The following is a 24,577-nucleotide window of genomic DNA, read 5'->3' on the forward strand; positions in this document are numbered from 1 at the left end:
GTATCCTCCCTAACTCACTTGAATGGGTGCCCTTCATCGGTCTTCTGCACGGCCTGAAGCACAGACTTGTAGATCCTGAAGCTGATGGTGGCAGAGAGGGCGGCCAGGGCTAAGTAGGCTCCCACACTGACCACACTGAACTGGGTCAGAGAGAAGAGCAGCAGGAGCACGCTGCCAAACACAGCTCCAGACTGCTTCACATTCCTCCAGTAGAGCAGGTCAATTGCTGGGGGGAGGACAGAGACAGGAGAGTTAGGATCCAGTGTTAGACCCAGCATTATACACTACAGCAGGGATCCCCAACTGGCGGGCTGAATTTGGCCCCCCAACTTTTTTGGGGGGGGACATAAGATTAAAAACACATCAGTTCCAAGTGATTTTAATCTTGTAAATCTGTTCCAAAGTATTCCCACGCATAATAGAAAGAGATGTGACCGTACACAAATGTAAACAAGGTTTTAAATGTTTGTTTTAGTCATATCTGTTTGGGCTTCTTGCGGTCAATTTGCAGTCTACAAATTATTTGTAATTATGTTCTGGCCCCCTGACTATTCGCTCAAAAAATAAAATCGTCCAGAAGCTGAATCTAATTGATGATCCCTGCACTACAGTATGACCAAGACCGATGATTACAGAGACCGTATGATGACCCATCTGTGGGGTGACTGGGGTCACCTCAACATTACAAAGTATGACCCAACCGTAGGGTCACCCCAACATGACCCAGTATGACCCAACCGTAGGGTCACCCCAACATGACCCAGTATGACCCAACCGTAGGGTCACCCTAACATGACCCAGTATGACCCAACCGTAGGGTCACCCCAACATGACCCAACTGTAGGGTCACCACAGAATGACACAGTATGACCCAACCGTAGGTTCACCCCAACATGACACAGTATGACCCAACCGTAGGATCACCCCAACATGACACAGTATGACCCAACCATAGGATCACCCCAACATGACCCAACTGTAGGGTCACCACAGAATGACACAGGGATAGAATAACCACAGTGCTCAATAGTTTGTATTTATTTATTTATTTCACCTTTATTTAACCAGGTAGGCAAGTTAAGAACAAGTTCTCATTTACAATTGCGACCTGGCCAAGATAAAGCAAGCAGTTTGACACATACAACAACACAGAGTTACACATGGAGTAAAACAAACATACAGTCAATAATATAGTAGAAAAATAAGTCTTTGTACAAAGTGAGCAAATGAGGTGAGATGGGAGGTAAAGGCAAAAAAGGCCATGGTGGCAAAGTAAATACAATATAGCAAGTAAAACACTGGAATGGTAGATTTGCAGTGGAAGAAAGTGCAAAGTAGAAATAGAAATAATGGGGTGCAAAGGAGCAAAATAAATAAATAAATACAGTAGGGGAAGACGTAGTTGTTTGGGCTAAATTATAGATGGGCTATGTACAGGTGCAGTAATCTGTGAGCTGCTCTGACAGCTGGTGCTTAAAGCTAGTGAGGGAGATAACTGTTTCCAGTTTTAGAGATTTTTGTAGTTTGTTCCAGTCATTGGCAGCAGAGAACTGGAAGGAGGGGCGGCCGAAGGAGGAATTGGCTTTGGGGGTGACCAGAGAGATATACCTGCTGGAGCGCGTGCTACAGGTGGGTGCTGCTATGGTGACCAGCAAGCTGAGATAAGGGGGGAACTTTACCTAGCAGGGTCTTGTAGATGACCTGGAGCCAGTGGGATTGGCGACGAGTATGAAGCAAGGGCCAGCCAACGAGAGCGTACAGGTCGCAGTGGTGGGTAGTATATGGAGCTTTGGTGACAAAACGGATGGCACTGTGATAGACTGCATCCAATTTATTGAGTAGGGTATTGGAGGCTATTTTGTAAATGACATTGCCGAAGTCGAGGATCGGTAGGATGGTCAGTTTTACGAGGGTATGTTTGGCAGCATGAGTGAAAGATGCTTTGTTGCGAAATAGGAAGCCAATTCTAGATTTAACTTTGGATTGGAGATGTTTGATGTGAGTCTGGAAGGAGAGTTTACAGTCTAACCAGACACCTAGGTATTTGTAGTTGTCCACATATTCTAAGTCAGAACCGTCCAGAGTAGTGATGCTGGACGGGCGGGCAGGTGCAGGCAGCGATCGGTTGAAGAGCATGCATTTAGTTTTACTGGTATTTAAGAGCAGTTGGAGGCCACGGAAGGAGAGTTGTATGGCATTGAAGCTCGTCTGGAGGGTAGTTAACACAGTGTCCAAAGAAGGGCCAGAAGTATACAGAATGGTGTTGTCTGCGTAGAGGTGGATCAGAGACTCACCAGCAGCAAGAGCAACATCATTGATGTATACAGAGAAAAGAGTCGGCCCAAGAATTGAACCCTGTGGCACCCCCATAGAGACTGCCAGAGGCCCGGACAACAGGCCCTCCGATTTGAGACACTGAACTATCGGAGAAGTAGTTGGTGAACCAGGCGAGGCAATCATTTGAGAAACCAAGGCTGTTGAGTCTGCCGATGAGGATGTGGTGATTGACAGAGTCGAAAGCCTTGGCCAGGTCAATGAATACGGCAGCACAGTATAGTGTTCCTTACCACGTCTACGTTGTGATATCCTTTACAGCAGTAATCCCAGTGTACCCCAGGCAGTTAGGTCAGATAACCTCAGACGCCCCTGACGTGTGGGATTTTGCTCTAACCTATGTTTTATTGCGTTTGATTGAGCTGTCGATTAAAACGGAGGAGTCAAAGAGAAAACCTTTCTATCCTGCTTCTTTTTGCCTATATATACACACATACTACTGTTCAGAAGTTTGGGTTCACTTAGAAATGTCCTTGTTTTTGAAAGAAAAGCACATTTTTTGTACTTTCAAATAACATCAAATTGATCAGAAATCCTGAAAGCATTTCACTGTAAGGTCTACACCTGTTGTATTCGGCGCATGTGAGTAATACAATTTGATTTGATCTGATCTATGGATTTCACATTACTGGGAATACAAATATGAATCTGTTGGTCACAGATACCTTATAATGTAGGGGTGTGGATCAGAAAACCAGTCAGTGTCTGGTGTTACACCATTTGCCTCATGCAGAGCAACATCTCCTTTGCATAGAGTTGATCAGGCTGTTGTTTGTGGCCAGTGGAATGTTGTCCCACTATTCAATGGCTGTGCGAAGTTGCTGAATATTGGCGGGGACTGGAACACGCTGTTATACGTGTCGATCCAAAGCATCCCAAACATGCTCAATGGGTGACATGTCTGGTGAGTATGCAGGCCATGGAAGAACTGGGACATTTTTATCTTCCAATAATTGTGTACAGACCCTTTTGACAACATGCTGAAACATGAGGTGATGGCAGCAGATGAATGGCATGACAGGATCTCATCAACGTATCTCAATGCATTCAAATTGTGTTCGTTGTCCGTAGCTTATGCCTGCCCATACCATAACCACACCGCTACCATGGGGCACTCTGTTCACAACGTTGACATCAGCAAACCGTCGCCCACACGACACCATCTGCCAGGGTATAGTTGAAACCGGGATTCGTCCATGAAGAGCACACTTCAGTGTGCCAGTGGCCCTCGAAGGTGAGCATTTGCCCACTGATGTCGGTTACGACGCCAAACTGCAGTCAAGTCAAGTCCCTAGTGAGGACGACGAGCACTCAGATGAGCTTCCCTGAGGTTTCTGACAGTTTGTGCAGAAATTCTTCGGTTGTGCAAACCCACAGTTTCATCAGCTGTCCGGCTGGCTGGTCTCAGACGATACCGCAGGTGAAAAAGCCAGATGTGGAGGTCCTGGGTTGGCGTGGTTACACGTGGTCTGCTGTTGTGAGGCCGTTTGGATGTACTGCCAAATTCTCTAAAACGATGTTGGAGGTGGCTTATGCTAGAGAAATGAACCTTCAATTCTCTGGTAACAGGTCTGGTGGACATTCCTGCAGTGAGTATGCCAATTGCACGCTCCCTTGTGTGACAAAATTGCACATTTTACAGTGGCCTTTTATTGTCTCAGCACAAGGTGCACCTGTGTAATGACCATGCTGTTTAATCAGCTTCTTGATATGCCTCACCTGTCAGGAAGATGGATTATCTTGACAAAGGGGAAATGCTCACTTACAGGGATGCAAACAAATTTGTGCACAAAATTTGAGAGAAATAAGCTTTTTGTGCAAATGGAACATTTATTTTCTTTCAGCTCATGAAACATGGGACCAACACTTTACTAGGCAAGTCAGTTAAGAACACATTCTTATTTACAATGACGGCCTAGGAACAGTGGGTTAACTGCCTTATTCAGGGGCAGAACGACAGATTTTTACCTTGTCAGCTCGGGGATTCAATCTAGAAACCTTTTGGTTACTGGCCCAATGCTCTAACCACTAGGCTACCTGCCATGTTCAGTTTACATCCAATTCAATGGTGTCTTAAAAGACTGGCGCCATGTCCTGCTATTTATGGTTTTTGGGCATAAGACTCAATATGTTTTCAGCCCCCAACAAAGATGGCAGAGGTTTGTCACCCCTGGATTAGGCCTGAGTCAGTCTACCGTTCCAGCTCAGCTCAAGTGACCCCCACAGCCCTCTCCTGTGTTGGCTGGAAACACAGGCTTGTTTCCATGAGAAAAGTGTCTGGTTCACCCACAGTTGTGAGCCAGCTCCTCCACATCCAGTGACTGTGGCTCAGTGTACATTCATGTATTTCAATGTTCAACTGTTGATGTGACACCTGCAAGCCCTCTGTTTTACGAGGAGGAGGACACGAAGCCTGTTCCAAAGAGTTTGTGCTCCTGTTCCATAGAGGAGTGAAAAACTGCTGCGTGCTCTGGGTGTCTTCTCCTTCCTCCCTAAACCCTCCTGTCTGCCCAGCCGCCTTCCTGCTCTAATTTTAGCTGTGGAGCTGTGAGCGGCAGAGATGATGGCCATCTTTATTTTCTAACAGGCATCTGCGGATGCCAAAAAGGTGTTCTAAAACTGGGTGCTGAAAGGACTCTAATTTTACCACCACTGACCCTCTCGTCTTGTGAGGGAAGGGTGCACATTTTACCATATCCCCATAATCATCCGCCCAAATCATCAATACTGAGCTTCCCTTCTCAATAACCAATACGGACTGACCTCTTTCCCTGTAATCAATAACTACTCAATAAGGCTGGATTACCACCCCTTCATCTTTAATCTTCCATTTCTATCTGAGTGCCACTCCCTATAAACCCACTGTCACTAGTCAGAAACTCACTCTATGATTTGCCATTTATCTACTGTGTTGCTTAAAATGGAGATGCAAAAAAAGAATAATTCACACACGCACCAAGCGAAGCAGCCGTAAAACAGACAGGCAGGACAGCAATGCCGGAGAGACTTGACATACAGCAGCATATGTGCATTGTGATCTGATCTACAGATTGCACAAAGAGAGAAAAGCTTTAGCTAGTGCAGTAGAAGCGTGTGTACTGACCTGCGGCTCCCATGGCTGAACAGGGATAGAGGCAGCTGCTTTATCCACAGACAAAAGGAGAGCATGAAGGGGGAGTGGCCACAAGCACAGGCTAGTAGTCATTGGTCTGGGGGAGGGTTAAGGGGATGGGTTGCCAGAGACCTGAGCTGGGATCCAGCACACACTAGTACACACACCCTCTCAGTGAGCCCTTGCTTGGCAAGGGCAAAATTAAAGTGACTATCTTATTCAAAATGGTGGATGGTATCTCCCTCCACCAGACAGGAAGATGGAATTCTTTCCGATCATTTATTCTCTTATCTATAGCCCGCAGCAGGTGACTTCATTGGCAGTATACCATCTACTGAGTGAGTTTCTCAGCAGATCTGTAACGTCTGTGAGGGTGTTATATGACCTTACAGTGATGATGAAGATTGCAGGCTGAAATGCACTGCTCTATTAAAAAGATTCAGCTCTGTGAGGATCTGGTGAGCACCTGCCTGATGCAATTACCATAGCTAAGGTGCTGCATTTTCTCCCCCTCCACTCACAGATAGATAGGAGGAAGGAGAGAGAGTGAGAGTGAGAGATAGATGGAGGGAGAGAGCGAAAGCACTCCCTGGGGTACTGAGACAGATTCACTTGCTCTGAATATGTGGAATGAGGGACACGTAACGTGTCTACACCGACACACCCAGCCTTTATTGTTCAACACAAAAGGACAATGGGACGGTTTAACATAGAGGCAGGAAGCCTTCAAAACAACAGACACATACGTCATGGACATGGTTTCTAAACGCTGCTGATAGAATCTGACACGGTTTAAATACCATAATAAAGGCTTAATGGAGTTTGATGGCTAAGTTTGGGTTGTCATCTAAAATGCCAATCGTTGAATCATATTACAAATCATGCAACTGTCTGGAACTAGCCTACATTTTCTTTTACTGACAAAATACCGCCACCCGAGAGAAAAAAAAACGTGTTTTAAAAAAACGTGTTTTGCTTATTCTTATCAAGGAAGACTATTGGTGAACAATACCGTTTTCAAACTAGATGGTAATTTTTCATTAAGTAAACATTTTTTATCTGGTTAAAAGTATTTTTGTGGTAGTTGAACCAATTGATTGGTTGAAACTATTTCTGTTCTGATTTCAGATCTGGGTCGCAGAGAAGTAGACTAATATTTAATAGACTAACTTGTTAGGAAAGTGGTCAAAGTAGTGGATGTGTCAAAAGTTACATTAATTACTAATTGTGTCATTGTTAGAATGTGCTCCCTCTGTGCTGTAGTTAACAAATTCAAAGTTTCAAGGCAGTCAGTGGGACGTTAGCCTACTACAGTTGGGTGATATTACGATAGCGTCGTCTACTGACGATGATTGACAGCCATAGTCGATGGTGATGACACAGTGATGTGACAGATGATGGTTAAGCCTTTTAACTTTACTGGTGCTGCGCAGTAAGGAACGGCGCCTCGCGGCACACAGCAGGGGAACACGCAACTGACATTCCCGAGTAATTTGCCTATTCCTATTTTCTAAAGCCTATTTAAATAAATACTTTTTGTTATATACAGAGCGCAAGAGAGAAATGTAGGCCAGACAGAGAGAAGAATTCCAACAAAGCAGCGCAAAAGGTCCAGTCAGAAAATATTGTTTCTCTCTCTCTGTCGGACACTCCTTGACTTTCTTGTGTCTAGCTGTAAAAAAATGGGTTGCCTATATTCCCCTCTCTTTCCATTCGATAGGCTATGAATATGACTTTGGGCTATAGGCTACACTTTCATCATTTTATGCATGGCTTTCTCCCGATCAAACAATGAATGTAACAGAGTTCAATCTCAAAGAGTTATTTGAATAGCCTAAAAATGTAAAAGGTAGCCAGGGTAATAATGAGAGAAAACAAACAATATCAATAGCCTATAGAAAACATCTAATGACCAGTTTAATAAAGTTTAACCTTCTTACGAGATGATCCATGTGGACCGGGAAAATCCCTCCACGCGAAGTTGAAAACCAAATGGCCAATAACCTATCCTCCTACTAGGTCTATCATAAAAGCTTTAAGACAAGTTAAAGATATTTAGCTTATTTCCCAAATTTTCTAGCCTAAGAAGGTGTTGTCCTAAAGTTGCCACTTTCAAAAATAACAAGAATGAAAGTCTATAGCCCAGGCTATTCTTAAATCACAGCTTTATAAGTGATAGTTTGTGCTATTATACTATTATTTATTTATTATTTTACAATTATTTTATGAGGCAAATAAATCCATTATTATTCAGTTCTGAACGTGGTAGACTGCCTCTATCCAGCCCATGATGTTAACCTAACTCACTACGATAACATGCTGCTCGCGTTGCAAAATAAATGGACACATACATGTGATTCAATCATTGCGTATGCGTAGCCAGGCGGCGCTGCAAGTCCCACCTTTCCTATCTCCTCATTGGTTTTTAGGAGCATATCCCACGTGGGTGATTGAAAGATGAACTGAGGTCCACACTCCAACCTTCAAGTTGGTTGCCAACCTCCGTATGAAGTCCAAAGAAGAAGAAGCCTGAAGGAGGAGAGATCACTAGAAACGAACTCGGTTTACCCTTTTATCTGTGGATTAATTGTCAGAGTAGAGGACCTTTACCTGCATTTCAGGTAAAATAACAACCCAATGTTTATATCCCAGGACAAATTAGCTAGCAACAGCAAGCTAGCTAGTTAAATTTCCATAAATGTTTGCTCATCGACCTGTCCCCAAATGAATATAATTGGTTCAGAGTTCGTTTTGATATTTCAACCATCTGGTGTCGGGGGACGTTGCTTATCAGACTGTCACCGCTCTGTCATGTGTGCGACACACACCTATTCCATGCTGAAGCTCCTCCACCAGAAAGGAATATTATAAAATATTTGCCTGCACTTAGCCTCGGCCCAGGCTTTCAACAACATTATATGTCATTATGATTCGTCCAGTTGTAGCATTCGATTTCGTGCTATAGCCCAACGGTTTAGTCAAGTATTATTTATTTTTTATTGGTTGGCCAATAGGGGTCAATACCATCGTATGTGATATACACTGAACAAAAATATAAACGCAACATGCAACAATTTCAAAAAGTTTACTGAGTTACAGTTAATAAATAAATAAATGAGGCCCTAATTTACGGATTTCACAGTTGATCAGGCTGTTGATTGTGGCATGTTGTCCCACTCCTCTTCAATGGCTGTGCGAAATTGTTGGATATTGGTGGGAACTGGAACACGCTGTTGTACATGTCGATCCAGAGTATCCCAAATATGCTCAATGGGGGACATGTCTAGTGAGTATGCAGGCCATACTCACTAGACATGTCACCCATGGAGCATATTTGGGATACTCTGGATCGACATGTACAACAGCGTGTTCCAGTTCCAGCTTCCAGGAAGTGTGTACAGATCCTTGCAACATGGGGCCGTGCATATCATGCTGAAACATGAAGTGACTGCGGCAGATGAATGGCACAACAATGGGCCTCTGGAACTCGTCACGGTATCGCTGTGCATTCAAATTCACATTGATAAAACGCAGTTGTGTTCGTTGTTCGTAGCTTATGCCTGCCCATACCATAACCCCATGGCCACCATGGGGCACTCTGTTCACAACATTGACATCAGCAAACCGCTCACCCACACCACGCCATACACACTGTCTGCCATCTGCCCGGTACAGTTGAAACCGGGATTAATCCGTGAAGAACACACTTCTCTAGCATGCCAGTGGCCATCGAAGGTGAGCATTTGCCTAGTGAAGTCGGTTACGACGCCGAACTGCAGTCAGGCCAAGACCATGGTGAGGACAACGAGCTTACAGATGAGCTTCCCTGAGACGGTTTCTTACAGTTTGTGCAGAAATTCTTCAGTTGTGTAAACCCACAGTTTCATCAGCTGTCCGGGTGGCTGGTCTCAGATGATCTTACAGGTGGAGAAGCCATGTGTGGATGTCCTGGGCTGGCGTGGTCTGTGGTTGTACGACCAAATTCCATAAAACGACGTTGTATGTGATATACATGACGGCTTATGGTTGAGAAATTAACATTCAATTCTCTGGCAACAGCTCTGGTGGACATTCCTGCAGTGAGTATGCAAATTGCCCGTTCCCTCAAAACTTGAAACATCTGTAGCATTGTGTTATGTGACAAAACTGCACCTTTTAGAGTGGCCTTTTAGGTGCATCTGTGTAATGATCATGCTGTTTAATCAGCTTCTTGATATGCCACACCTGTCAGGTGGTTGGATTATCTTGGCAAAGGAGAAATGCTCACCAACACGGAGGTAAACAAATTGGTGGCACAACATTTTAGAGAAATAAGCTTTTTGTGCATATGGAACATTTCTGTGATCTTTTATTTCAGCTCATTAAACATGGGACCAACACTTTACATGTTGTGTTTATATTTTTGTTCAGTGTACAGTACCAGTCAAAAGTTTGGACACACCTACTCATTCCAGGGTTTTTCTTTATTTGTACTATTTTCTACATTGTAGAATAGTAGTGAAGACATCAAAACTATGAAATAACACATTTGGAATCATGTAATAACCAAAAAAGGGTTAAACAAATCAAAATATATTTTATATTCTTCAAAGTAGCTACCTTTTGCCTTTGACAGCTTTGCACACTCTTGGCATTCTCTCAACCAGCCTCATGAGGTAGTCACTTGGAATTATTTTCCAACAGTCTTAAAGGAGTTCCCACATATGCTGAGCACTTGTTAGCTGCTTTTCCTTCACTCTACTGTCCAACTCATCCCAAACCATCTTAATTGGGTTGATGTCGGGTGATTGTGGAGGCCAGGTCATCTGATGCAGCACTCTCCTTCTTGGTCAAAAAGCCCTTACACAGCCTGCACAACATTTTAGAGAAATAAGCTTTTGTGCGTATGGAACATCTCTGGGATCTTTTATTTCAGCTCATGAAACATGGGACCAACACATGATGCATTTATATTTTTGTTCAGTATATATCGTGATGATGAATTATGGGTACATAATCACTATAGGACAAAGGTTGGCGTCACCCAACCCTATAGCTTACTGTTGACGAGTTACTAAAACAGCTCCACTGTTTGATTGGTAAAATATATTTCTGTTCTGATTTCGGATTTGAATAGCAGACAAGTAGAGGAAGATTTCATATGCTCTAACTTTTTGCCTAAGTTGTTGGGAAAGTGGTCAAAGTAGCTGATTTGTGTCAAGAATTGCATTGTTTACAGTGAATGGAATGTTGGAAGTCATGTGACTGTCTAATAAATGGGGAATGCTTTAGAATGTTGAAAAAAGTCCCATTTAAGTGAAGATGGGGAAAACAATTACAAAAAGCTTAACAGGTTAAAAAGTATAAAATATATCAAAAGTATGTAAGCACACTATTCCAGACCAGTCTATACGTTTAAAGTTTGAATGACGTTTCTGGCTTAAACGGTGTAGGAGGGATGGAGTGCTCATAATAACTAGCCTATAAGTCAGAAGTATGGCAGAGATTTAGAATGAGACGTTTACGATCGCAAGTCCCATTAATAATTTGTTCAGCATCCAATTCCCTTTTATTAGGCTTAGCGCTAGATAGCAGGCTTTGCTTTCACATTGGTACTGCACAGTAAACAATTGGTATAGGCCTATAGCCTATTTCACAGAGTGAGTCATGGGTGAGTTTCTGTCAAGCTCTCTGGTTTGTAGAGACCTTGGGGATTACTGTCCTGCCCAGCCACCATGAACACAGGATGTTGAACCAAAACGTACAGTAGGTACCGTGGCACGCAGCCAAACCCTGATCACTGATACAGGCCTGTATGATTTCTGCTTCTGATATTCAACAAGCTGATGCAATATTCCTCACTCTTCAGATTTGTAGTCAGATTATGTTCTACATTTTTAGGTAGAGGCAGAGTGAACTAGTTTGAGCCTGACCCGGTTAGACCACTAAAGTCATCGACACTGGCTCAAACCATGCCCCAAGCCAGCATGATCAAACATGTATCCAAACCTGTATGTCTTTGCTTCAACAGCTTATTCAAACCAAAGAACATCCAACTGGTCAATTCTATCATTGGGTATTTGACTGTATGAACTTGTAATGTTTAGAGGCAAATAAAGGAGAATGAATCACTGTTAAACAAACCCCATCAGACAGGTGATGACATAGGCCTATTCCTAACACCTTATTCCAGTCCGTAGATGGGTTAACTCACAACGTCACGAGATCGATGCACACCATCAACGGGGCAGAAGACTGTGAGTTGCTGTGATTCTGGATGGCCAGATAGCTACCAACAATGACAAGAAACTGCCCTGTGGGGAATTGTAAGTATTTCGTTTCAGCTAGTTTAATCTTGTTCTTGATACCATGTCTTGTTCGGAGGTGTTTGACTGATTTCATGTCAATGCTAATATGGCTAAAATTCACTAGCTAGCTAACCAACAACTGTAACAATGTATTTGAGAAATTATGTATGTTATCAACAAGCTAAGCCAAACCAGTCTGTTTTGCCCCATAGTTGCGCACGCATCACTTTTGTTGCTAAACAACCAACCCGTCTATAGTGAAAGCTCAGAGAATACAAGCTATTATGCTCACAACTCTCAGTGACTGAATGAAAGGAACTGGTTATTGTTCAATGAAAATAAAGTATCCACATAGTCCTGTGTGGCTCCTTCTCTGTATATTTTATAAAGAGATTTATAGGCTATTAGTCATGCATTTTAATGTGGAGATTCTATTCTATTCTCCATTTTTAATCTTAAAATCACTCACTTTCATTCACAGGTAAGGAAAAGGCAGACCAACCAACCCCATCTCTCTCCTACAATAAGCATGGCTGCAATAGAAAATGACAGCCAGTTGGAAAGGCAAGGAGGAGGAATAAAGGACACCATTTTCTCTCCTCGTCAGGCAATACTAATGCACACCATGATGGAGAAAAAGGCAGATGAAGGCTGTGCCTTTCTTTCCCAGTCGCTGCAAGGTGCCCTGGCAGCTGATGGATGAGACTGATGTAATTAGGATGGGTGTGGCCTGGTTGCCATGGAGACAGTCCGTCAGTGCCATCCGGATGCTCCCAACAGCCTCGCACACAAAAATAGCTCAAAGTCTCCGACATGAAAACAGCTCCCCCACAGAGCCATCACACTATGAGGGCGATAACAATGACACACCTTGGTCCAACATAGAGTTTCACCTTAACACACACACACAAAACACACACAGACACAGAACACAGACACACAACAGACGTCTCACAGCATGTATGTATACATTCATCATCATAAACAGCGTCGTCTCACAGCATGTATGTATACATTCATCATCATAAACAGCGTCGTCTCACACCCACCCACCCTCTTTTTCTCCTTTGTCTCACACGGCAGACAGAGAGCGTGATTAGGGCGTGTCTGCTGTGAGACAGAGGGGAGGGGGGGTAAACAGCTAAGCCTGATCACCCAGGCCCCGACTAACACACACCTTAGATACCACCACAACCATACATGCAACATCCCCCTTTCACACACACACAACTAGAGCTTTGCACTCCCAGCATAAATAGGCTACATGTGCACCTTATACACACAAATCAGATCACCACTCACAGCCTAGATACACACACTCCTAACACACAGACACAGAGACAGATAATCCATTCCTTACTTAGATGTACGTGTATTTTGGGTATGTTGTGAAACTGTTAGATTTTACTTGTTAGATATTACTGTACTGTCGGAGCTAGAAACACAAGCATTTCACTACACCCGCAATAACATCTGCTAAACATGTGTATGTGACCAATAAAATGTGATTTGATTTACACAATAAACACAGCAAACACATCAGTACCCTGGCCTTTCCAGCTGCTCCAGGAGCACTCCTTCTTGGTACCGTCTGCAGTGGCCTGCATGCTGATGATCAATCTCCCTGATTTTCCTTTCTCTTAGTCTTTTCCGTTTTCTTCTAGCTCTTCCTCTTCTTGTGCCACTGATTCACTCACTCATCTCACAAAGGCATGAATAGTTGGAATGATGAGATGCAGAGATGAGAGGGAGGGAGTCAAGGTTTCCAAGGTACTGCTGGCTCGCGGAAAAAACAGAATGATGCTGTGGAGCAGTGTTAGCGAGAACAGGAGGAGGAGAGGGGTGGGGGGGTGATCGAATTGTAAACGCCACACCACAGTCGCTACTGCAGCAAATCATCCATGCAATGATTTAGTGCGGGGGGGGTAGGCATCCCTTCACAATAAAAGTCCTCATGCTTATCCTGATTCTCAGAGCAGACTAGGTGGTGGGCTGGGGGATTGGTAGTGAAAGAGTTAACCAACATGCCATTTGATTAAGCTCAGTCGGAAGCAGGCAGGTGCACTGTCATATTTCCTCGCCCACCCCTCATGCTTCCGTTTTTGTGGCTAGTTTTATCATGATCAATATTGTATAGAAGCTAATTTACGGATAAGGTGCCAGATTGAAATTACAATTGAAACAAATCTGACATCATCCTTCACAGCATTGAGACTGTGGGTAAAAGGTTTTGTGTTAAGACTGAGGATTCTATAGGCTACTGCTGGGGAAGGGACCTAGCGTAGCTAAGGAATAATCTAGCAAATAGTCAACTCCTCTGCCCTTTGTTCTACGCTTTGTACAAAATAATGTTTAAGCTTGCGGTCAACATGACACAAATACCGTAGTTATTTTCAATATGTCTTACTAATTATTGAGCAGCTTAAGTGCTTGTCTTTTTAATAATTAATAAATATACACACTGTAGCCTACAGTAATAGCCCTCAAAGGTTTACTGCTTTAAGGCTGTGGTTCAGTTTGTGCTTTAGGTCCCACCAGGATGCATTAGCAATGCAAATGACCTGACAAAGCTCTAGGGCGTTTCCATGACAGCGTCGGCTGAAAATATTTAGGATATCTCATATTGTTCTGGCAATTCTCACAAATAAACTTCGTTAGGAGGAAGGATGTTTGACATACTTTTTACATTTGTATCACAAACCATTTTTGAGTGGCCATTTTAGGTCCTTTTTAGACCTATACATGCCTCCTGTAAGACCCTATGATCTGTGAACCGTACATGATACAGACAACACCTTGACGTCATTATACTCCTTATAGTGTGATCTAAAATATGGAGTACGTCTTGATTCTGAAATATCATTTTTCACATTCATTTATTCAACATTAAAAATATGAATATGAATATCTGAAAAGTACCCTTTCTGATTTTGTTAATTTTAAGACATTGTTTGGAACGATATACTCTACAAGTACATCACATTTCCAGAGTGGGCTCTCTGCTACATTGTATGACCACCACCAACACAGTGAATGGGAAATGGAATTCAAACGGTGATTTGCTGAATGAGTAATCGTAGAGGAGGGCTGTGACTTCATGAAAACTTAGATCACAGAGGCCTATAATAACTCATAAAATCAATCATAACATCTCGTATGCATCCCACATCTCAATACCACGTCAACAACATATTTGGTCTTGCCCACATTAAGTACACTTTTTAAACCAACCAGGGATTTTTGTAAGGCAACAAAGTCAGATTGCAGCTCTAACAACACCTGGTCTACAGTTGGGGCAATGACAATTAATTAGCTATAATGTCAATTTCTATGTATAAAATGGGTCATATCATTAAAATTACCAGAGAGCCCACTCTGGAAATTTGACGTGTTTGAAGAGTATATTGCTACAAACAACATAATATTTTTTGAATGTGAAACATTTGAATTTCAGAATCTAGATATACTCCAAATTTGAGACAACACTATAAGGAGTATAAGTACACCAAGATGTTGTATCATGTACGGTTCATGTACGGTCTAAAAAGGGCCCAAAATTGACACTTTCATCATGATTAAAAAATAAATAAATTGTGATACAAATGTACAAACCATGTCAAACATTCATCCTCCCAATGAAGTTACTATGTGAGAATTTCCAGAACAATCTGATACGAAAACTATTTTCAGGCTACGATGGCATGGAATTGCCACAGTGATGCATGTAGGCGTGTAAGGAGCTGAGTGCAACACAGACAGTACCACGTCTAAACAGTGTCTGTGTGCTTGGATGGAGAATAACAATATCATCAGGATTTTGAATGTTAACATTGACCCCTCTATTTCAGTGACATTGGTACAGTCAGTGCACAGACAGCCTTGTCGACATCCCCTTCACACTTTCTGCTCGCTGCAGCCTTGAGAAAGCTCTCTACCACGGCAACAGCCAATGGGCAAAAAATATAGTAGCCTGTGCTGTGCGCTCCCCCTTGGACGGTGTTGCCATGGCAACTTCTGCGGAGCTGCACAGGCCGTGGTATATAATGTCTGCTCTGCTTGTCTTCACTCTCCAGCTTACACACGGACCTCTGTTATAGTCTATGGTGCCCTGCACCACCTAGTGGTGGAGGAATATCAACTTCATCAAATGGGTTGACCTGCTTTTAGAGATTCGAGAACCTTCTTCTGTTGTCTGTTTGTAAACACCAGGAGAGGGGAGGGACTTCGACTTTTCCTCAAGCACATCAGATGTTTTAATTTCTCTTTATTCTCCCCATCTGAATAAAGAATGTCAGTTACATACTATAGGTGGATATTGTGCTGTGACAGCTAAGGAACCATAAGATAATAAGTGAACTGTGATATTTTTGTCACTGCATCTATCTGCACATCAAATTAATCCTCCTAAGCGTAAATTGATGTGTGTGCGCACCAGATTTGACATCACAGGATTACATAAACCCACTATTTACAACAAGGATGAAAAAGAAGCAAACAGAAGAAAGACAAATAAGTGCCAACACAAAATGTCCGGCTTTACACACAGAGAACTCTCTGGCTCAATGTGGTGCAAAGTGGTCTCTGGCGTGATCTGTGATGATGTCTGTCTGAATGAGTTAGAAGACAGATGGCCTGTTTGGGATGTGGGAGTGAGAGAGTCAGGGCTGTTTCAAAACAATTCTATACATATCCAACGGGAGTGAGGGATTAGTTGATATCTTTAATGATGTAGAGGCTCAGCCTCTGTTGATTGTCATCATAAAAATGCTGGCCTCAGACATGTTTTGTAACTATAGCCTACCACCAGAGGGAAGCAGATCTTAAAATCACGCAGCAGCTCAAAATCCAAGATGCTCACACCCACCACAGCACAGAGAGAACGGAGCTAGCCGTCTCATAGCAACCCTTTTTATTTCCAACCTTGTCACCACAGCCGAGATAACAACACTCTTTGACCTTCCATGCTATCTCTTCTGATGCATCACACACTCAGGGCAGTAAAAACAGTGCATGAACAACCTGCTGTATTAGAGGGATTCCATTGTCATAGCAACAGCCTGGTAAAAGACATGCGGTTACTAGTGTTAAAAAACGGCAAAACACACAGCCACTGGATTCTCCACTGACAAACAAATGCACCGACAGATACCGTACTACCTGTTCCATAAGATGGTAGAGACATTTCTGGAATGTTGTGATGATATATAATGCAAAGGCAACACAACTGCAACAGGGAAAGATATAAAGATAACACGGCTTCAAGGAGGGATAATAGTGTAGTGGTTTGCCGTTTATCACCACAGATTGTATGTTGGAATGCAGGCTATAAGAGTTGGAATGCAGGCTATAAGAGTTAATGGGCAGCACTATTCCAAAAATAAATAGGCTACAGAATACCAATTCTGTATCAACAGATGAGGACAAGTTGATGAATTACTGGACTTACCTTTCTGTTTGTCAAAGCCCTCCATAAAGACTGGCGCAACAGGTTTGGTCAGGTCTCCCTTCCCCTCAGTGATGTGCTTGTCATCCAGGAGGGGCCTCTCAGACCTCACCTCCGGGGGCACGGCAGCCGTGGGGGGCTTGGGCTTGGTGGGGCAATCCTCTTCCATCTTCATGGGGCTCTTGCTCTTGTCATTGGATGATTTCATCATGGAGCTTGTGACAGGCTCGGCTGGAACCACCTCTGGGGCAGGGCGGGCGGGAGGAGCAGCAGTGGGGATCAGAGGTGAAGGGGTGTTGACCCCCTGTTTGGGGCCGGACCCCTCTCTCTTGGGGCTCTCCTCATTGGCAGACTCGATGAAGAGCTCACTGTCCAGCTCAGCCTCCCTCTCCTCCCTCAGGATGCTGTAGGATATGGGCCCCTTAGCGCTGGGGGGATTGTCGAAGGGGTTGCCAGTCTGGCTGAAAACTTTCTTGCTGCTGGGAGGCTGCTCAAAGGGGTTGTTACTTGACTTGGTGATGGGGGGGCTCTGTAGGGGAGGATCGTCAGAGACCAGCTCTATCTCAGAGTCCCCCGACTCTGCACTACTGCCATCCTGCTCCCTGGTCTTGGTGGAGCCTGGGGTTGGCTTGCTGCTGGGGACAGCCTTGAACAGTTCTTGGGACGGAGATTCTTTCTCTGCACAGAGAGAGAGAGAGAGAGAGAGAGAGAGAGAGAGAGAGAGAGAGAGAGAGAGAGGGAGAGAAAGTCAGGGAATTAGAGCATTAATAAGAAACACTGAATTCATCTTTAAAATGTTTTTGTCCTTTTATGATGTGTTGTAAACCTTAAAACCTTACATTTTTACCAAACTTGAAATATTGTATTTCAAATCATAGCCAAACCATAGTCCAAGACCATAGACCATGTTGATGGTGAACTCTCTAACTGACTAGAACACAGTAGGAGAGTGTGGGCGATAGCTACCTGTTGGGGATGCATTGGGGGAGGAGTTGGGGCTGTCGTCCTCTGGCTCAGAGAGTGTAACCGTGGGAACGCCCTGCAGGCCCAGGCTGAGGATGTTGTCAGACACATTGACCTGCGGGGGGGTGGGTTTGGCGGAAGCAGGGGGGTGGGACTCGGTCAGGGTGATCTTCACAGGGCTAGCGGTCTGAGGGGTGCCCAGGTTACGGTAGGAGCGGTAGTCAGACAGCTCCTCATCCTCAGAAGGCTCCTCTACGTAAGGGAAGGAGTGCGAGTCAAGCGCCGGGCCCAGGTTCTCTTCCTCTTCCTCCTCCTCGAGTTCTGCAGGGCTCTTATCCATGTAGCCTCCCAGGGAGTCCAAGCTAGACAGCCCAGTGTCTACTAGGCTATGCAGGGGCCCCTGGCTCTGGTGCTGGTTGTGGACGTCATCACCATGGCTGATATCCATGTAGTTGTAGGCCTCGGTCTTCGACTCGGAGCCCCCCAGCAGGGACTTGGGCATCTCATCAACCAGGTCAGTGATTGTCTTGGTGTTGGAGGAACCAAAGATGCTGTAGGAGTCGAAGGTGTCCTGGGAGGAGGGGCCAGAGGAGAGCTTCAGATCATCAGACAGGTAAGAGGCATCCTGGCCTGAGGGATGGCTCTGATTGGACAGGAGTGAGGTGTACAGGTCACCATCATCACTCATGGGCTTCCGGAAAAGGTCAGACAGGGCGTCACCTAGAAGGAGAGGATGGACAGTGGATTTAATCACAATTGGATAAGGCAAACTTAAACGTATGGAAAAGTGGATAGATGAAATAGGCAGAAGATAGCATCACAGGCAACATAAAATGTCATTGATATATTTCAGTCAACAGTGAACTGGGGCAAATATGACAATGCTGCGTTAGAGCTGAAATTCTTCAAAACACGCTCCAATCAAGTTGCAATGTTGAATTGACAATAATAACAGGATTATGTTAGATATGTATACTCCAGGCCTGATAGTGGAGATGTGTGGGATCGTAGGGAGAGTATGGGAATCAGCTGGGAGATCTGATGGCGGTGCAGATCAGTGATGCAGCACTAACAGAGGGCACTTGTGCCCCGAGCCATATAAAGGGGGATTGTTCAAACCCCAAAACTCATCCTGCCAGCTATAAATCCTCAGACTGAGGTGCGGGGGATGGGTTCTGTATTCAAATAAAATAAAATTGTATTTGTCAGATGCACTGAATACAACAGGTGTAGACTTTACCGTGAAATGCTTACCAACAATGCAGTTCAAGAAATAGAAAATATTTACAAAATAAAATAATGTAAAAAATGTAATAAAAAAATAACACAATAAAATAACAATAACGAGGCTGTATACAGGGGGTACCGGTACCGAGTCAATGTGCGGGGATACAGGTTAGTCAAGGTAATTTTACATGTAGGTAGGGGTAAAGTGACTATGCATTGATAATAAACAGTGAGTAGCAGCAGTGTAAAAACAAAGGGGGAACGGGGGTGTCAATGTAAATAGTCCGGGTGGCCATTGGATTAATTGTTCAGCAGTCTTATGGCTTGGGGGTAGAAGTTGTTAAGGAGCCTTTTGGACCTAGACTTGGCGCTCCGGTACCGCTTGCCTTGCGGTAGCAGAGAGAACAGTCTATGACTTGGGTGACTGGAGTCTTCGACAATTTTTTTGGCCTTCCTTCCTCCTTCCATTCCCATCTCTCGTTTGTATTCATAAATCTCCTCTGACAAGATGGCCGATTGTCACTGAGGCACACACACATACTACTGTACCCTATCATTTTCTGTGTGACTTTCCACCTATGGTACGGCCTGTCCAGTACGGCATGAAGGCTACCACAGTATGAAAGCGTTGCAAAATGCAAAGGCATCCCAACAACAGTAGTTCCAAAAGAGTAATCCCTCCATGTGTCGTCTACCGGCAAAAATCCAAAGCTTTTAATGTGAAAATAAATATTTGGTTTCAGTGACCTCAGAAGAAAATATTTACAGTGGAGCCAGCCAACATCTTTGTGCAAAGTTATTGCACAGGGCATTTCCATCGAAAATTACCCATGAGCACCAACATGTGAAGTTCATAGGAGCATATCACATATCGTGTCAAATGAAAGATAAGAGTCTATATTTTTGGGAAATGAAGGAATAGATACATTATTCAACCTTTTTCAATCTTAAAAATTAGGCATCAGTAAAGGCTCTGATTTCTAGATAAGCAAATGGAAAAGGGGACTTAAAAGACATCAGAATACATCAAAACACAATAATGTTGACATAAAGACCCCTGCCAAGTGCCAACTAATATCGACTCATTTTGTTTTGGAGAAATTGTTTACCTTCTGTAAGTTTAACCTGTTGGGGCTAGGGGGCAGTATTTGCACGGCTGGATAAAAAAATGTACCCGATTTAATCTGGTTACTAATCCTACCCAGTAACTAGAATATGCATATACTTATTATATATGGATAGAAAACACCCTAAAGTTTCTAAAACTGTTTGAATGGTGTCTGTGAGTATAACAGAACTCATTTGGCAGGCAAAACCCTGAGACATTTTCTGACAGGAAGTGGATACCTGATGTGTTGTATTACCTTTAAACCTATGCCATTGAAAAACACAGGGGCTGAGGAATATTTTGGCACTTCCTATTGCTTCCACTAGATGTCACCAGCCTTTACAAAGTGTTTTGAGTCTTCTGGAGGGAGATCTGACCGAACAAGAGCCATGGAACGATGATGGCCCATTAGACACCTGGCGCGCAAGTTCTTGTTGGGTACCCTCGTTCCAATACGTTATAAAAGAGAATGCATTCGTCCACCTTGAATATTATTCATGTTCTGGTTAAAAAAGGCCCTAATGATTTATGCTATAAAAGGTTTGACATGTTTGAACGAACGTAAATATATTTTTTCCCCTCGTTCATGAAGTGAAGTCCGGCGGGCTTAGATCATGTGCTAACAAGACGGAGATTTTTGGACATAAATGATGAGCTTTTTTGAACAAAACTACATTCGTTATGGACCTGTGATACCTGGAAGTGACATCTGATGAAGAGAATCAAAGGTAATGGATTATTTACATAGTATTTTCGATTTTAGATCTCCCCAACATGGCGGCTAGTCTGTATCGCAACGCGTATTTTTCTGGGCGCAGTGCTCAGATTATTGCAAAGTGTGATTTCCCAGTAAGGTTATTTTTAAATCTGGCAAGTTGATTGCGTTCAAGAGATGTAAATCTATAATTCTTTAAATGACAATATAATATTTTACCAATGTTTTCTAATTTTAATTATTTAATTTGTGGTGCTGACTTGACTGCCGGTTATTGAAGGGAAACGATTTCCTGAACATCAACGCCACAGTAAAACGCTGTTTTTGGATATAAATATGAACTTGATAGAACTAAAAATGCATGCATTGTCTAACACAATGTCCTAGGAGTGTCATCTGTTGGAGATTGTAAAAGGTTAGTGCATCATTTTAGCTGATTTATGGTTTTGGTGACGCCTGTCTTTGAATTGGCACAACATTACACACAACTCTTGTAAATGTACTGTCCTAACATACTCTAAATTTATGCTTTCGCCGTAAAACCTTTTTGAAATCGTAAAACGTGGGTAGATTAAGGAGATGTTTATCTTTCAAAGGGTGTAAAATAGTTGTATGTTTGAAAAATTTGAATTTTGACATTTATTTGGATTCAAATTTGCCGCTCTTGAAATGCACCTGCTGTTGATGGAGTGCACCACGGGTGGGACGCTTGCGTCCCACCTAGCCCATAGAGGTTAAGAAATATTGCCTTGTATCTTGTAATTCCGTCACCAAAAACCAGTGGTGGAAAAAGTACCCAATTGTCATACTTGAGTAAAAGTAAAGATACCTTAATAGAAAATGTGTCACGTCCTGACCAGTATAGAGGATATTTGGTTATTGTAGTTTGGTCAGGACGTGGCAGAGGGGAGTTGATGTATGTGTATGGGGTTTGTCACTGGTCTATGTCTGTGGTTCTATGTATAGTTAATTGGGGTTGGACTCCCAATTGAAGGCAGGTGTGTTGAGTTGCCTTTGATTGGGAGTCCTATATAGTAGGGTGTGTTTGTCTTTGTGTTTTGTGGGTAGTTGTTTTTGCATCGCTTTGAGTATAGCCTGCAAGACTGTTGTACTGTCGTGTTTCTTTGTTTTGTATAGTGTTCACGTTATTGATTAATTAAATTCAAAGATGAACACGAACTCCGCTGCGTATTGGTCTACTTTCTCAGACGAGGACTTCTCTGTTTCGTCTGAGGACGAAGACAGTTGTGACAGAACTACCCACCACACCAGGACCAAGCAGCGGAGGAATTCTGGCGAGGACTGGGGAACACGGCAGGTAAGGGAGTCCGAGAGGCAGCCCCAATAATTATTTTTGGGGGGGGCACAAGGGCTGTTTGGCGGGGCGAGAATGGAGCCCCAGGCCAGCTCCCCGTACCCTTGTGGGGCAGAGACAGACTGGACAGGTCCCGTGCTTTGGGGTAGGGGCTGTGGTGAGGCCTGGTATTTTCAGGCCGGTACGCACAGTACCAGCGCCCCGCATGTGCCAAGGAAGAGTGAGCATCGAGCCTGAAAGGGTGATGCCAACCCTGCGCTCAAGACCGCCAGTGCGCCTCTATGGTCCGGTGTTTCCCGCTATACGCACTAGCATGGAGGAGCGTGTTTCCAGGCTGGCACGTCCAGTACCAGCCCCACGCATCAGGCGTATAGTGCATCAGCCCAGCCTCACCAGTCAGGAGCTGCCAGAGCTGCCCGCCAGTCAAGAGTCGCCAGAGCTGCCCGCCAGTCAAGAGCTGCCAGAGCTGCCCGCCAGTCAGGAGTCGCCAGAGCTGCCCGCCAGTCAAGAGTCGCCAGAGCTGCCCGCCAGTCAAGAGTCGCCAGAGCCGCCTGCCAGTCAGGAGTCGCCAGAGTCGCCCGCCAGTCAGGAGTCGCCAGAGCCGCCCGTCAGTCAGGAGTCGCCAGAGCCGCCCGCCAGTCAGGAGTCGCCCGCCAGTCAGGAGTCGCCAGAGCCGCCTGCCAGTCAGGAGTCGCCAGAGCCGCCCGCCAGTCAGGAGTCGCCAGAGCGGCCCGTCTGCCCGGAGATGCCAGAGCGGCCCGTCTGCCCGGAGATGCCAGAGCGGCCCGTCTGCCCGGAGATGCCAGAGCGGCCCATCTGCCCGGAGATGCCAGAGTGGCCCGTCTGCCCGGAGATGCCAGAGCGGCCCGTCTGCCCGGAGATGCCAGAGCGGCCCGTCTGCCCAGAGCTGCCAGAGCGGCCCGTCTGCCCGGAACAGCCAGAGTGGCCCGTCTGCCAGAGTGGCCCGTCTGCCCGGGTCTGCCAGAGTGGCCCGTCTGCCCGGGTCTGCCAGAGTGGCCCGTCTGCCCGGGTCTGCCAGAGTGGCCCGTCTGCCCGGGTCTGCCAGAGTGGCCCGTCTGCCCGGGTCTGCCAGAGTGGCCCGTCTGCCCGGGTCTGCCAGAGTGGCCCGTCTGCCCGGGTCTGCCAGAGTGGCCCGTCTGCCCGGGTCTGCCAGGGTGGCCCGCCTGCCCGGATCTGCCAGGGTGGCCCGCCTGCCCGGATCTGCCAGGGTGCCCCGCCTGTCCTCCGGTCCAGCCCGAGTGGCCCGCCTGTCCTCCGGCCCAGCCCGAGTGGCCCGCCTGTCCTCCGGCCCAGCCCGAGTGGCCCGCCTGTCCTCCGGCCCAGCCATCGACGCCACCTAAATGGGCGACGCCGAAAGTGGAGCGAGGTCCACGTCCCGCACCTGAGCCGCCTCCTATATAGGTGGGTTGGGGAGGGGGGGTGTAGTACAGTGCCGTCGTTGACGGCAGCCACCCTCCCTTGCCTCCCTTGTTGTTTAGGGGATTTTTTTGTTCTTGTTTTGTTTGTTTTTTCTGTGTTTTGTGTAGGTGCATTCCGGGGTCTGCACATTTGAGGGGGGTACTGTCACGTCCTGACCAGTATAGAGGATATTTGGTTATTGTAGTTTGGTCAGGACGTGGCAGAGGGGAGTTGATGTATGTGTATGGGGTTTGTCACTGGTCTATGTCTGTGGTTCTATGTATAGTTAATTGGGGTTGGACTCCCAATTGAAGGCAGGTGTGTTGAGTTGCCTTTGATTGGGAGTCCTATATAGTAGGGTGTGTTTGTCTTTGTGTTTTGTGGGTAGTTGTTTTTGCATCGCTTTGAGTATAGCCTGCAAGACTGTTGTACTGTCGTGTTTCTTTGTTTTGTATAGTGTTCACGTTCTTGATGAATTAAATTCTAAGATGAACACGAACTCCGCTGCGTATTGGTCTACTTTCTCAGACGAGGACTTCTCTGTTTCGTCTGAGGACGAAGACAGTTGTGACAAAATGACTCAAGTAAAAGTTAAAATACTACTTGAGTGAAAAATACTACTTGAGTGAAAGTCTAAAAATATTTGGTTTAACA

The 24,577-nt window shown here is 44.8% G+C and overlaps 1 protein-coding gene and 1 long non-coding RNA gene across 5 annotated transcripts in view; one reads left to right on the forward strand and one right to left on the reverse strand.

Annotated features, from left to right (window-relative positions):
- rtn1a (reticulon 1a) overlaps window positions 1–24,577 on the reverse strand; it is a 52,905-nt gene that overhangs the window by 3,775 nt on the left and 24,553 nt on the right. Inside the window, exons 2-4 of one of the 4 annotated variants that reach the window (XM_014210748.2) lie at window positions 18,143–18,859; window positions 17,180–17,854; window positions 19–226 (exon numbers count right to left, since the gene is read on the reverse strand). In XM_014210748.2, the coding sequence (XP_014066223.2) occupies window positions 19–226; window positions 17,180–17,854; window positions 18,143–18,859 (1,600 nt within the window). Of the gene's footprint in view, window positions 1–18; window positions 227–5,290; window positions 5,382–5,437; window positions 5,646–13,279; window positions 13,588–17,179; window positions 17,855–18,142; window positions 18,860–24,577 lie in introns of those variants that run through there. The other 3 variants (XM_014210750.2, XM_014210751.2, XM_045723507.1) reach the window with 3 other exon arrangements.
- On the forward strand, window positions 7,971–13,275 carry LOC106610984 (uncharacterized). Its single transcript, XR_006770970.1, has 3 exons — window positions 7,971–8,067; window positions 11,619–11,751; window positions 12,215–13,275. It is a non-coding gene; the product is annotated as an uncharacterized lncRNA (long non-coding RNA).

This window comes from Salmo salar, chromosome ssa09, assembly GCF_905237065.1.
Source record: "Salmo salar chromosome ssa09, Ssal_v3.1, whole genome shotgun sequence".
Classification (NCBI taxonomy): Eukaryota; Metazoa; Chordata; class Actinopteri; order Salmoniformes; family Salmonidae; genus Salmo; species Salmo salar.